Source organism: Scyliorhinus torazame, chromosome 21 (genome assembly GCF_047496885.1).
Source record: "Scyliorhinus torazame isolate Kashiwa2021f chromosome 21, sScyTor2.1, whole genome shotgun sequence".
NCBI classification, from domain to species: Eukaryota; Metazoa; Chordata; class Chondrichthyes; order Carcharhiniformes; family Scyliorhinidae; genus Scyliorhinus; species Scyliorhinus torazame.
The window spans coordinates 62575500-62589317 of NC_092727.1; the positions used below are offsets into that span (position 1 = coordinate 62575500).

Consider the following 13818-nt stretch of genomic DNA (forward strand, 5'->3'; position numbering starts at 1 on the left):
GGCAGTGGAATGGGTACCATAAAGTGGGCAGTGGAATGGGTACTATAGAGTGGGCAGTGGAATGGGTACCATAGAGTGGGCAGTGGAATTGGTACCATAGAGTGGGCAGTGGCATGGGTACCATAGAGTGGGCAGTGGAATGGGTACCATAGAGTGGGCAGTGGAATGGGTACTATAGAGTGGGCAGTGGAATGGGTACCATAGAGTGGGCAGTGGAATGGGTACCATAAAGTGGGCAGTGGAATGGGTACCATAGAGTGGGCAGTGGAATGGGTACCATAGAGTGGGCAGTGGAATGGTTACCATAAAGTGGGCAGTGGAATGGGTACCATAAAGTGGGCAGTGGAATGGGTACCATAGAGTGGGCAGTGGAATGGGTACCATAGAGTGGGCAGTGGAATGGGTACCATAGAGTGGGCAGTGGAATGGGTACCATAGAGTGGGCAGTGGAATGGGTACCATAGAGTGGGCAGTGGAATGGGTACCATAGAGTGGGCAGTGGAATGGGTACCATAGAGTGGGCAGTGGAATGGGTACCATTGAGTTAGCTGGGGCATTTGTGGTTGAGTCTGATATAATCCATTCTCAGAATCTAATCAAATCTAGGCAATGAAACCGAGATGTTGCAGAGCAATCGCCTTTATTTTATATCAGATTGCATTGACAAAATTATTCTCCTGTCACGGAGTCAGTGGGAAAGCCGATGCTACATATTTCTTGCCGTTTCCATACGTGGACTTGGTCCAGGTGTAGGTCTGAATTTTCATGGTGTTACCGCCAAGCCTCACCGTACACCTGTCCGGAAGCAGCAGAAGACACAAATGTTGTTGAATTCTGATATCATCACCTAGGCAACTGAAGATCACCTAGCTCAGCCACTTTGATAGGCTGAGCACCTTCAATGTGATAGACTTTTGAGATTGATAATGCGGGTAGACCAATTGATTGCCCACACTCCATAAACCTCAGCCCACCAAAAGCTCTGCTATTCCACACCAAGACCCACCAAAATTACCCTTGACTTACAATGACCTCTTATCCAATAATGCCTCCAGTTTAAAATGATCATTCTTGTAAATCCCACTGTAGCCCCACCTGTCTCTTCCTCGGCCTCTGTCTACTTGTCCCACTCCATAACCTCTTCCACCCCTACACTTGCGTTTGCTTATCTCTAATTTGTATCTACCACCCTTTTCACTCCACACCAATGACCATTCAGCAGGCTGGGCCCTAAACTCAGTGAACCAATCAGTATCTCATTCTTTGGTTTGCCATTCTGCCCCAGTTTGATTGCATCACTGTGACTGGCATTGGGAGTTTTTTTCTACATTAAAGGTGCGATATAAAGGCAAATTGATGTTGGAGGTGTTGTATTTTATTGCTCCTTATAAAAGTACGGTTTGCACTTGAACCGAAATAGGACCAGTGTCCTTGCAGGAAGGTTTTCTAGTGCTGTTGGGGCGAGTTTAAACTAACTTGTCAGGGACTGGGATTGTGAGAGAAGGTTCAGCAGGGATAGATGCACAGCCAAAATGAGAAGAGACACCGAGTGAGTCCGGAAGGCATAGAATTTCTAGACCAGTTGAGTCACAAAGGAGTTTGGTAATACTGAATGCTATTTATTTTAATACAAAGAGTCTGACGATCAAGACAGATGAGTTGAGGGCCCAAATTAAAACATGGGGGTATGATGTAATTGCTGTCACTGAGACATGGTTGAGAGAGAGGCGGGATTGGCAGCTCAGTATTCCAGGATACACGACTTCAGGCAAGATAGGCAAGGAGGGAAAAGAGGAGAGGATGTTGCAATTATGATCTGGGAATCAATTGCGGCTGTAAGGAGGGGTGACATCTTAGACGGCACTTCAACTGAAGCCAAATGGGGAGAACTTAAAACCAATAAGGTGCAATCATATTGCTGGGAGTGTTTTCTAGGCCACCTAACAGTCCGAGAGATATAGAAGAGCAGATATGAAGGCAAATTTCAGAGAAGTATATAAGTAATAGGGTAGGGATAGTGCGGGATTGCAACTTCCCCAATATTAACTGGGGTAGTCAGCGTGTAAAAGGTTTAGAGGAAGTGAATTCTTCAAATGCATCCAGTGGAACTTTTCAAGCCAGTATGTAGAAGGTCCTAACGAAGCCGGGCGAGTGGTTAAGTATCAGTGGGGGAGCATTTTGCAGACAGTGATTATAACTCCATCAGATTCAAGATTGTTATGGAAAAGGACAACAATGGGCCTGAGAACAAAGTTCTAAACTGGGGGAAGGCCAATTTTAAGAAGAGCAGCTATGATTTGGCCAGAGTGGACAGGGGGCAGACACTTTTAGGTAATAAACCTGTGACAGAACAGTGGGACGCATTCAAGAAGGAAATAGGGAGAGTGCAAGGCCAACGTGTTCAAACCAACAAAAAGAGTGGGACCAACAAATCCAGGGAACTATGCATATCGAGGAATGTGCAGCATTGGCTAAGGACAGTACGAAGTCTTACAACACCAGGTTAAAGTCCAACAGGTTTGTTTCGATGTCACTAGCTTTCGGAGGGCTGCTCCTTCCTCAGGTGAATGAAGAGGTCTGTTCCAGAAACACATATATAGACAAATTCAAAGATGCCAAACAATGCTAGGAATGCGAGCATTAGCAGGTGATTAAATCTTTACAGATCCAGAGATGGGGTAACCCCAGGTTAAAGAGGTGTGAATTGTACCAAGCCAGGACAGTTGGTAGGATTTCGCAGGCCAGATGGTGGGGGATGAATGTAATGCGACATGAATCCCAGGTCCCGGTTGAGGCCACACTCATGTGTGCGGAACTTGGCTATAAGTTTCTGCTCGGCGATTCTGCGTTGTCGCGGGTCCTGAAGGCCGCCTTGGAGAACGCTTACCCGGAGATCAGAGGCTGAATGCCCTTGACTGCTGAAGTGTTCCCCGACTGGAAGGGAACATTCCTGCCTGGTGATTGTCGCGTGATGTCCGTTCATTCGTTATCGCAGCATCTGCATGGTCTCGCCAATGTACCATGCTTGATGTCCCGAAGCGTGGTACATTGGCGAGATCAGGCAGACACTGCGACAACGAATGAACGGACATCGCGCGACAATCACCAGGCAGGAATGTTCCATTCCAGTCGGGGAACACTTCAGCAGTCAAAGGCATTTAGCCTCTGATCTACGGGTTAGCGTTCTCCAAGGCGGCCTTCAGGACGCGCGACAACGCAGAATTGCTGAGCAGAAACTTATAGCCAAGTTCCGCATACGCGAGTGCGGCCTCAACCGGGACCTGGGATTCATGTCGCATTACATTCATCCCCCACCATCTGGCCTGCGAAATCCTACCAACTGTCCTGGCTTGACACAATTCACACCTCTTTAACCTGGGGTTACCCCATCTCTGGATCTGTAAATATTTCATCACCTGCTAATGCTCGCATTCCAAGCATTGTCTGGCATCTTTGAATTTGTCTATATATATGTTTCTGGAACATACCTCTTCATTCACCTGAGGAAGGAGCAGTGCTCCAAGAGCTAGTGATATCGAAACAAACCTGTTGGACTTTAACCTGGTGTTGTAAGACTTCTTACTGTAATAATTTTTAATTCCTCGCTGGCCACAGGAGATGTGCCGGAGGACTGGAGGGTAGCCAATGTGGTACCGTTATTCAAGTAGGGAGGAAGGGATAAACCAGGAAACTACAGGCCAGTCAGTCTAACCTCAGCGATGGGAAAACTAGTGGAAGCAATTCTGAGAGATAGAATTAATCTGCATATGGAGAGGCAGGGATTAATCAAGAACAATCAACGTGGTTTTGTTAAGGGGAGTTCATGTCTGACCAATGTGATTGAATTTTTAGAAGAGGTAGCCAGGAGTGTAGATATGGGAAATGCATTTGACATAGTCTACTTGTACTTCAAGCAAGGCTTTTGATAAGGTCCCACATGGGAGACTGATAGCGAGGGTAAGAGCACATGGGATACAAGGCAATTTGGCAAATTGGATCCAAAATTGGCTGAGGGACAGAAAGCAGAGGGTGTTGTTCGATTGATGTTTTTCTGACTGGAAGCCTGTATCACAGAATCCTGTCATCTCTACAGTGCAGGAGGAGGCCATTAGGCCCATCAAGTATGGGCGGCACGGTGGCACAGTGGTTAGCACTGCTGCCTCATAACTCCAGGTTCCTGGGTTCAATTCCGGCCTGGGTTACTGTCTGTGTGGAGTTTTTGCACTTTCTCACCATGTCTGCGTGGGTTTCCTCCGGGTGCTCCGGTTTCCTCCCACAGTCCAAAGATTTGCAGGTTACGTGGATTGGCCATGATAAATTGCCCCTTAGTGTCCAAAACAAAGTTAGGTTGGGTACCTGGGTTACGGAGATAGGGTGGAGGCATGGGCTTGAGTGGGTTGCTCTTTTCAAGGGATAGAGCAGACTCAATGGGACAAATTGCCTTCTGCACTGTAAATTCTATGATTCTAGGAGTCTGCACTGATCCAGATCCCACCCTATCCCTGCAACCCAATAATCTAACCTTCACATCTCTGGTCACTAAGGGTCAATTTAACAGGGCCGATCCACCTACCCTGTGCATCTTTGGACTGTGGGAGGAAACGGAACACCCGGAGGAAACCCACACAGACATGGCGAGAATGTACAAACTTCACACAGACAGTCACCGAAGGCCGGAATTGAACCTGGGACCCTGGCACTGTGAGGCAGCAGTGCTAACCACTGTGCTACCGTGCCACCCCTCCAGTGGGGTCCTGCAGGGAAAAGTGTTGGGCCCATTGCTGTTAGTGGTTCATATAAATTATTTAGACATGAATGTCGGCGAGTTGATCAGTAGGTGCACAGATAAAACAAAAATTGGTCCAGTCCATAGATGCGTGGGCTCGGTGGATTGACGATGCTACATTGCCCGTTCGTGTCCAGGGTTGTGCAGGTTAGGTTATGGAATAGGGCAGGGTGGATGGGGGAGTGCATATGGGTAGAGTGCCCATTCAAAGCGTCAGTGCAGACTTGATGGGCTGAATGGCCTCCTTCTGCACTGTTGGGATTCTATTATTCTATGGTGGGGTGGTAAATAGCGAGGAGGATAGATTTGAAGAGTATATAGATGGGCTGGACAGATGGGCTAATCAGTGGCAAATTGAATTCAATCCAGATAAGTGTGAGGTGGTGCACTTGGGAAGGACAAGCAAGGCAAGGGAATACAGGATAAACAGTAGGAAGCACCGAGGATCAGAGGGACCTTGGTGTGCATGTACATCGGTCCATTAAGGTAGCAGAGCAGGTGGATACAATGTTTAAGAAGGCATATAGTATGCCTTGCCTTTATTAGCTGGGGCATAGAGTGCAGAGCAGGGAGGTTATGATGGAACTATAAAACGTTGGTTAGGCCACAGCTGGAGTATTGTGTGCAGTTCTGAAATCCACATTATGGGAGGGATGCAATAGCACTGGAAAGGGTGCAGAGGAGATGGGTAGCACGGTAGCACAGGTGGATAGCACTGTTGCTTCACAGCTCCGGGGTCCCAGGTTCGATTCCCCGCTGGGTCACTGTCTGGGCGGAGTCCGCATGTTCTCCCCGTGTCTGTGTGGGTTTCCTCCGGGTGCTCCGGTTTCCTCCCACAGTCCAAAGACGTGCAGGTTAGGTGGATTGGACATGATAAATTGCCCTTCGTGACCAAAAAGGTTAGATGGGGTTATTGGGTTGCGGGGATAGGGTGGAAGTGAGGGCTTAAGTGGGTCGGTGCAGACTCGATGGGCCGACTGGCCTCCTTCTGCACTGTTTGTTCTAATTGGAAAAACAATCTAATTGGAGATCCACCAGGATATTGCCTGGGCTGGAGAGTTTTAGTTATGAAGAGAGAGTGGATAGGCCAGGGCTGCTTTCCTTGGAGCAGAGGAGACTGAGGGGAACACGATTGAGATGTATAAAATTATGAGGGGCAGAGATAGAGTAGACGGGAAGAAATCTTTCCCCTTAGTGGAGGGATCAATGACCAGAGGGCAGAGCTTTAAGATAATGGGCAGAAGATTTAGGGGGGAAGTGAGGAAAGGGTTTTAGTTTTTCTAAGTCTTTCAGAGTAACTGTTGTGAACCATTCAAATTAGCAATTTAAATCTTTCTTGGATGGTTCCCAGTGCAGGGCAATTGTCCAGGGGAAGATAGCATTTCTGGACAATTACTGTGCAAATGTTTACCTGGGAAGTTCGGAGAGGGATTCCCCAGTGCATTTTTCGGGTACCCCTAAATCAAACACAATGGAGCCTAGAAGTTAGGGCTATGATCCAGTACATCCCAGTTCAAAACGCTGTATGCTTTTGAACACTAATTAGATCTTCCTTGACCTGGTGTGTTTTCAATTATACTGATTGAAAATATCTGTCATTATTCAAATTTCTGACCAGGAATTGATTAACACTTACGGAGAGTCCGGCTTTGCAATGAAGCAAAGAGTAAAAATGGCAAAATCAAACTCGGGACTGGAGCCGATGAATTCTGAGCCCACTTGCTTGAAGTATCCGTTCCAGTTAAACTGCATCGCCAGGACATCTGGATAGTTAATCCACTGTGAAGACAGGAAAAATCATTGAACCCATTGGAAAAGAACAACTCCAATATCAACTTCTGTACAATGTCTTCCAGTCATGGCTAGTAATCATAGAATCCCTACAGTGCAGAAGGAGGCCATTTGGCCCATCAAGTCTACACCGACCCTCCGAAAGAGCACCCTACCTAGACCCACTGCCCCGCCTTATTCCCTTAAGCCAACACATTGATCATTGGATGTGGGAGGAAACCGGAGCATCCGATGGAAACCCACGCAGACACGGTGGGGGAAGTGCAAACCCCACACCAACAGTCATCCAAGTTTGGAATTGAATCCAGGTACCTGGCTCTGAGGCAGCAATGCTAACCACTGAGCCACTGTGCCATCCTGTCACAAGGCCATCCGCCTATTAAAAGGGGAATTAGCTCCTGAATTATTGCTGGTATTCGGCACAAAACGTATTGTCCCTGATATTGTTCCCCATCAAGTGCAACGGTGCACTCTATCCCCAGAGTCTTCAATGAGAAGAGAAGGGGGTCATATGAATTCGGGGCAGAAGTTGGCCATTTGCTAAATCAAGCTTACTCTGCCATTCATTAGATCATGGCTGATATACCTGAGGCGTTAACTCCATTTTTCTGTGGGCCCCCATAACCCTTGACTCCCTCCTGAATCAAAAGTGTCTCTAACTCAGGCTTGACTCAGCTTTCACTACTCTCTCTGAGGAAGAGAATGCAAACACTAACAATCTTCTGAGAGAGATGGTTGGTATTACAGAACTTGAGCATTGTTGAAAAAAATGATACACATCATGAACACCAGTAAAAGGGGACAACAACAGCATAGCAGTGGAACAGCATATTTTTCAGATAGAGCTGGCTAGATTATTGATTAACAAAGGGGTGAAAGGTTATTGGGGTTAGGAAGGAATGTGGGGTTGAGGTTACAATCAAACAAGCCAGAATCTTACTCAATGGTGGAGTGGCTGACTGGCTTCTATTTCATATGTTCGTATGTACTTGCCAATTTCCAACAATAGCTGATCTATCCCTTGTCCTTGAGATTCAATGCTTAATGGTCCTTCCTGTTTATTCCTTGATTCCCCCTTCTTTTATTTTGCTGTTATTATTTTTGATCCATGGGTGATTAATGGTCATGTGTCTTTAAGGCAAGCAGAAGAATTCAGACGTTGCAGGAGAGAACATTCTGCTAGTCTGGGGTGATTTAAACAAGAGCTGCAGATTTGTCAGCACCAGAAAGTGAGAATGGGTTGGGACTCGGTTTGCTTGATCGGCTTGTGGCCAATGAATTAGCCCAAAAGGCTGTGCTTTGGCTGGTAACAGGCAGTGATTGGATCCTGTCCCACTGGAATGCTTTTCGGAGTCCCAAGGTTTCAGTCAGATTTGATTTTGGCAGTACCAAGGCTCTCTCCAGAACAGCTGCTGTGAGCACTGTGTTTCTGAACTTGGAGGAAAACCATTGCAGGCTGCAAAACAAAAACTTGTCCCTGCTGACTCGCTCAAGAAAAGCTGTGAGTACTGCATTCTTGAAACTACAGGGAACCTGAATTAACCAATCTACAGAGAAGACCATTACAGGTTTCAAACTGAAACGTAAACCTGCAAGCTTGCTGTGAAGGAAGGTGTGCTGAAAACCCCCATCTGAAGCAAAGACTCTTTTGCCTTTTACTTGGGATTTTTACCCCTTCCCACCCCTCCGTGTTTGTCTGTCTAGTGTGTGTGTAGAGGTTGGGGGCAGGTTAAAGTGGGGATTAGGAATTAGGTAATAGTTAACCATTTGTATTTGCTGTATATTTCATTATTGTTCTTCTTACAAATAAACAGTAATTGTGTTTATACTTACAAACCTGGTGACTAACTATTGGGCAGCCAAGGGGGAAAATCTGTGGGTATTTTGCTCAGAATTATTGGTTAATTCATTTGTGTTGTGACTCTGGGACAAATGGGGCTGGAATTGACTGTGCACCAGCCCAGGGTGTCATAATAAAAGGCATTACCATCGCTGAATCGCCCACTATCAACATCCCGGGGTTACCATTGACCGGAAACTGAACTGAACCCCCTGGGAGGCTCACACTGACCCCCTGGGAGGCTCACACTGACCCCCTGGGAGGCTCACACTGACCCCCTGGGAGGCTCACACTGGCCCCCTGGGAGGCTCACACTGACCCCCTGGGAGGCTCACACTGACCCCCTGGGAGGCTCACACTGACCCCCTGGGAGGCTCACACTGACCCCCTGGGAGGCTCACACTGGCCCCCTGGGAGGCTCACACTGACCCCCTGGGAGGCCCACACTGACCCCTTGGGAGGCCCACACTGACCCCCTGGGAGGCCCACACTGACCCCTTGGGAGGCCCACACTGACCCCCTGGGAGGCCCACACTGACCCCCTGGGAGGCTCACACTGACCCCCTGGGAGGCTCACACTGGCCCCCTGGGAGGCTCACACTGACCCCCTGGGAGGCTCACACTGACCCCCTGGGAGGCTCACACTGACCCCCTGGGAGGCCCACACTGACCCCCTGGGAGGCCCACACTGACGCCCTGGGAGGCTCACACTGACCCCCTGGGAGGCTCACACTGACCCCCTGGGAGGCTCACACTGACCCCCTGGGAGGCTCACACTGATCCCCTGGGAGGCTCACACTGACCCCCTGGGAGGCTGAACTGCCCTTCACACATTTTCTCTACTAAGCTGCGCTCCCTATGCTCACTCATTGCCTTTGCCTATGTATTTACATTGTGTATTTATGTATGTCCTATGTTTTCTTTTCATGTGTGGAACGATCTGGCTGGACTGTACAGTGAACAATACTTTTCACTGCACCTTGGTACACGTGATAATAAAACAAATCCAAATCTATCGGAAAACTGTTCCAGATTCGATATAATCCTGGAAAATGACCACCAAGGCATCCACTATTTCTAGAGACACTTCCTTAAGTACTTTGGCATGTAGATTATAAGGCCCTGGGGAATTATCCAGCCTTCAATCCCATCAATTTCTCTACATCATTTCTCTACTAATATTGATCTTCTTCAGTTCCTCCCTGTCACTGAACCCTGTGTTCCCCAACATTTCTGGTATCTGATTTGTGCCCTCATTTGTGAAGACAGAACCATTTAGTTGCTCAGCCATTTTTTGTTTCCCATTATAAATTCCCCTGTTTCAGACTGTAATGGACAAGACATTTGTCTTCACCGATCTTTTTCTCTTCACATATCTATAGAAAATTTTACAGTCAATTTTATGTTCCCTGCAAGATTACTCTCGTACTCTATTTTCCCCTTCTTAATCAATCCCTTGCTCTGTCTTTGCTGAATAGAACAAAGAACAAAGAAAAGTACAGCACAGGAATAGGCCCTTCGGCCCTCCAAGCCTGCGCCGACCATGCTGCCCGTCTAAACTAAAATCTTCTACACTTCCTGGGTCCGTATCCCTCTATTCCCATCCTATTCATGTATTTGTCAAGATGCCCCTTAAATGTCACTATCGTCCCTGCTTCGACCACCTCCTCCGGCAGCGAGTTCCAGGCACCCACTACCCTCTGTGTGAAAGACTTGCCTCATGCATCTCCTCTAAACCTTGCCCCTAGCACCTTAAACCTATGCCCCCTAGTAATTGACCCCTCTACCCTGGGGAAAAGCCTCTGACTATTCACTCTGTCTATGCCCCTCATAATTTTGTAGACCTTTATCAGGTCGCCCCTTGACTTCCGTCATTCCAGTGAGAACAAACTGAGTTTATTCAACCACTCCCCATAGCTAATGCCCTCCATACCAGTTAACATCCTGGTAAATCTCTTCTGCACCCTCTCTAAAGCATCCACATCCTTCTGGTAGTGTGGCGACCAGAATTGAACACTATACTCCAAGTGTGGCCTAACTAAGGCTCTATACAGCTGCAACATGACTTGCCAATTCTTATACTCCACGTCCTGGCCAATGAAGGCAAGCATGGCGTATGCCTTCTTGACTACCTTCTCCACCTGTGTTGCCCCTTTCAGTGACCTGTGGACCTGTACACCTAGATCTCTCTGACTGTCAATACTCTTGAAGGTTCTACCATTCACTGTATATTCCCTACCTGTATTACCTCACATTTGTCCGGATTAAACTCCATCTGCCATCTCTCCGCCCAAGTCTCCAAACGATCTAAATCCTGCTGTCTGACAGTCCTCATCGCTATCCACAATTCCACCAACCTTTGTGTCGTCTGCAAACTTACTAATCAGACATTTTCCTCCAAATCATTTATATATACTACAAACAGCAAAGGTCCCAGCACTGATCCCTGCGGAACACCACTAGTCACAACCCTCCAATCAGAAAAATATCCTTCCATTGCTACTCTCTGCCCTCTATGACCTAGCCAGTTCTGTATCCATCTTGCCAGCTCACCCCTGATCCTGTGTGACTTCACCTTTTGTACCAGTTTGCCATGAGGGACCTTGTCAAAGGCATTACTGAAGTTCGTATAGACAACACCCACTGCCCTACCTGCATCAATCATCTTTGTGACCTCTTCGAAAAACTCTATCAAGTTAGTGAGACACGACCTCCCATTCACAAAACCATGCTGCCTCTCACTAATACGTCCATTTGCTTCCAAATGGGAGTAGATCCTGTCTCGAATAATTCTCTCCAGTAATTTCCCTACCACTGATGTAAGGCTCACCGGCCTGTAGTTCCCTGGATTATCCTTGCTACCCTTCTTAAACAAAGGAACAACATTGGCTATTCTCCAGTCCTCCGGGACATCACCTGAAGACAGTGACGATCCAAAGATTTCTGTCAAGGCCTTAGCAGTTTTCTCTCTAGCCTCCTTCAGTATTCTGGGGTATATCCCATCAGGCCCTGGGGACTTATCTATCTTAATATTTTTCAAGACGCCCAACACCTCGTCTTTTTGGATCTCAATGTGACCCAGGCTATCTCCACACCCTTCTCCAGACTCAACATCCACCAATTCCTTCTCTTTTGTGAATACTGATGCAAACTACTAAATTCTAAACTACTCCCAATTCCCACGTCTGTTGTTTTTCTTGGTCAATTTGTATGTTTCTACTTTGGATCTAATACTATTGCTAATTTCCCTTGTAAGCCATGGATTGACCAACTTCCCCATTTTACTTATGTGCCAGACAGGAATAAATAATTGTTGCAGTTCCCCCATGTGGTCCTTGAGTGTTTTCCATTGCCTATCCACAGACATCCCTTTAAGTAATGTTTTCCAATCGATCAGAGCCAACACTAAACGCTGATCTGGGTTGTGGCAGTCACTGGTACCCCTGATGAAAGGGATGGGTGGTGAGGATAGAGGCTCCCCACATCACAGGCCCGGTGGCACTCGCTGATGGGGTAGGGGTGCAGTGTGGATGACAACATATTGAGGGGGCTGGTTGGGAGGGGTGGGGTTTGGACGGGGCATGTTGAGGGTGGTACTGAGATGCTGAAGTACAATTCGGGATGTCCATGTAATCTGGTGGCTTTGGATGGGCGGGCAAGGGAATACTCATCTTGCTAACATTTTTTCTCTTGTCTCCCCTGCAGAGAATGAATTTTGGAGTAGAGCCAGGAACGTTTACTATCTACCTGACCGCAGCTGCCAATGTAGATGGACGGAGGCTGGAAGAGCAGTCCTGCTCATAGAGGATCCTGCACAAGAGGACCCTGCCCCAGAAGAGCAGGGCCCAGCCGGTGATGCTCAAGTGATGGCTGTTTGACAGGCTAAGGAGGACGTGCGAAGGAGACGCTGCATCAAGGCATATGTCATCGGCACATTTCCTTCGAGGAGCTGCCAGACTGCCTGCGACGCCGAAGACTTGGTTAACCATGAAGACAGCGTGCCATCTGTGCAAGGTGGCGGTACCTCTTGCACCGCAGCAGTTTTGAGGAAGACACCCACTCCCGTTGGCTGTCAAGGTGACGGTTGCCCTGAAGTTTTATGCCACTGGGCTTTTCCAGGGGTCAAGCGGCCCAGGTCCAGGGGGCGATCGATGGCCCGCATGGACCTCTCCGTTCACCGGTTCATCAGGAGGTGTTCATCAACCACAGGAAAGGGTTTCATTCCCTGAATGTGCAGTTGGAGTGTGCACATCATGCACATTTGCACGCCTGTGCCTAATACCCGAGCAGCATGCACGCAACGCATATATCCTGGTGCACTCTGAGGTTCCCGGCACCTTCGAGGCATTCCCTCGGGGAAGGTACTGACTCTTGGGTGACAAAAGGTTATTATTAAAATAATCTTTATTATTGTCACAAGTAGGCTTACATTAACACTGCAATGAAGTTACTGTGAAAATCCCCTAGTTGCTCCTGTTCGGGTACACAGAGGTAGAATTCAGAATGTCAAATTCACCTAGCAAGCACGTCTTTCGGGACTTGTGGGAAGAAACCGGAGCACCCAGAGCAAATCCACACAGACACGGGGAGAACGTGCAGACAGTGACCCAAGCCGGGAATCGAACATGGGACCCTGGCACAGTGAAGCAACAGTGCTAACCACTGTGCTACCATGCCGCCCAATAGAATGGTATCTTCTATTCAGAGAGGAATTGAATACAAATGTAGGGAGGTTATGCTTCAGTTGTGCAGGACACTGGTGAGGTCACATCTGGGTTACCCACTGAGGTCATGGCTAATGACACCTGTCCGGAAGCCCCAGACTGACGTGGAGACCCATTATAATGATGGCCATGCAGCAACCAAGAGTATCGTTGAGAGATACATTAGCATCCTCAAGATGTGGTTCCGATACCTGGACTTGGAGGAGCACTTCAATATAGCCCCATGAGTGTCTCTAACATGTACTGACCTACTGCACCCTGCAGCAGAGGGGGGGGGGGGGGGGGCATGCAGGGGGAAGAATGCCAGGCCTCATCGGATGAAGAGAGTGTACAGGAAGAACATGACATGGAGCCAGGCTGGTAGGGCAGGTCATCCAACCTGTGCTCCAGGGCACACAGGACACTCTCTTGATTTGCTAAGTAAGAGGCCTGTCCGCCGGCAGCTCTGCTGCTCAGGTTGCCTCCCCACCCTCCCAAATGGAACCCCCTTCCTCGGGCGGCATGGTAGCACAGTGTTTGGCACTGTGCTTCAATGCATCATGGTACCAGGTTCTATTTGGCACCGGTGCCTGTAATGGCCCACCTTGTCCTAGGGAACACAGAAAGGACATAGTAAGATGTTGAGAGGTGAGTTCTTTGGGAGTCTGCAGCTTATGGCATATATGAGCAAGGCAACT

The 13818-nt window shown here is 48.1% G+C and overlaps 1 protein-coding gene across 2 annotated transcripts in view; it reads right to left on the reverse strand.

Moving 5' to 3' along the window:
- Positions 1–621: 621 nt before the first annotated feature.
- endou (endonuclease, polyU-specific) overlaps positions 622–13818 on the reverse strand; it is a 106613-nt gene continuing 93416 nt past the window's right edge. For both annotated transcript variants that reach the window (XM_072486877.1, XM_072486875.1), the window contains exons 8-9: positions 6423–6565; positions 622–795 (exon numbers count right to left, since the gene is read on the reverse strand). In XM_072486877.1, the coding sequence (XP_072342978.1) occupies positions 681–795; positions 6423–6565 (258 nt within the window). In that variant the 3' untranslated portion in view covers positions 622–680. The remainder of the gene's footprint in view (positions 796–6422; positions 6566–13818) is intronic.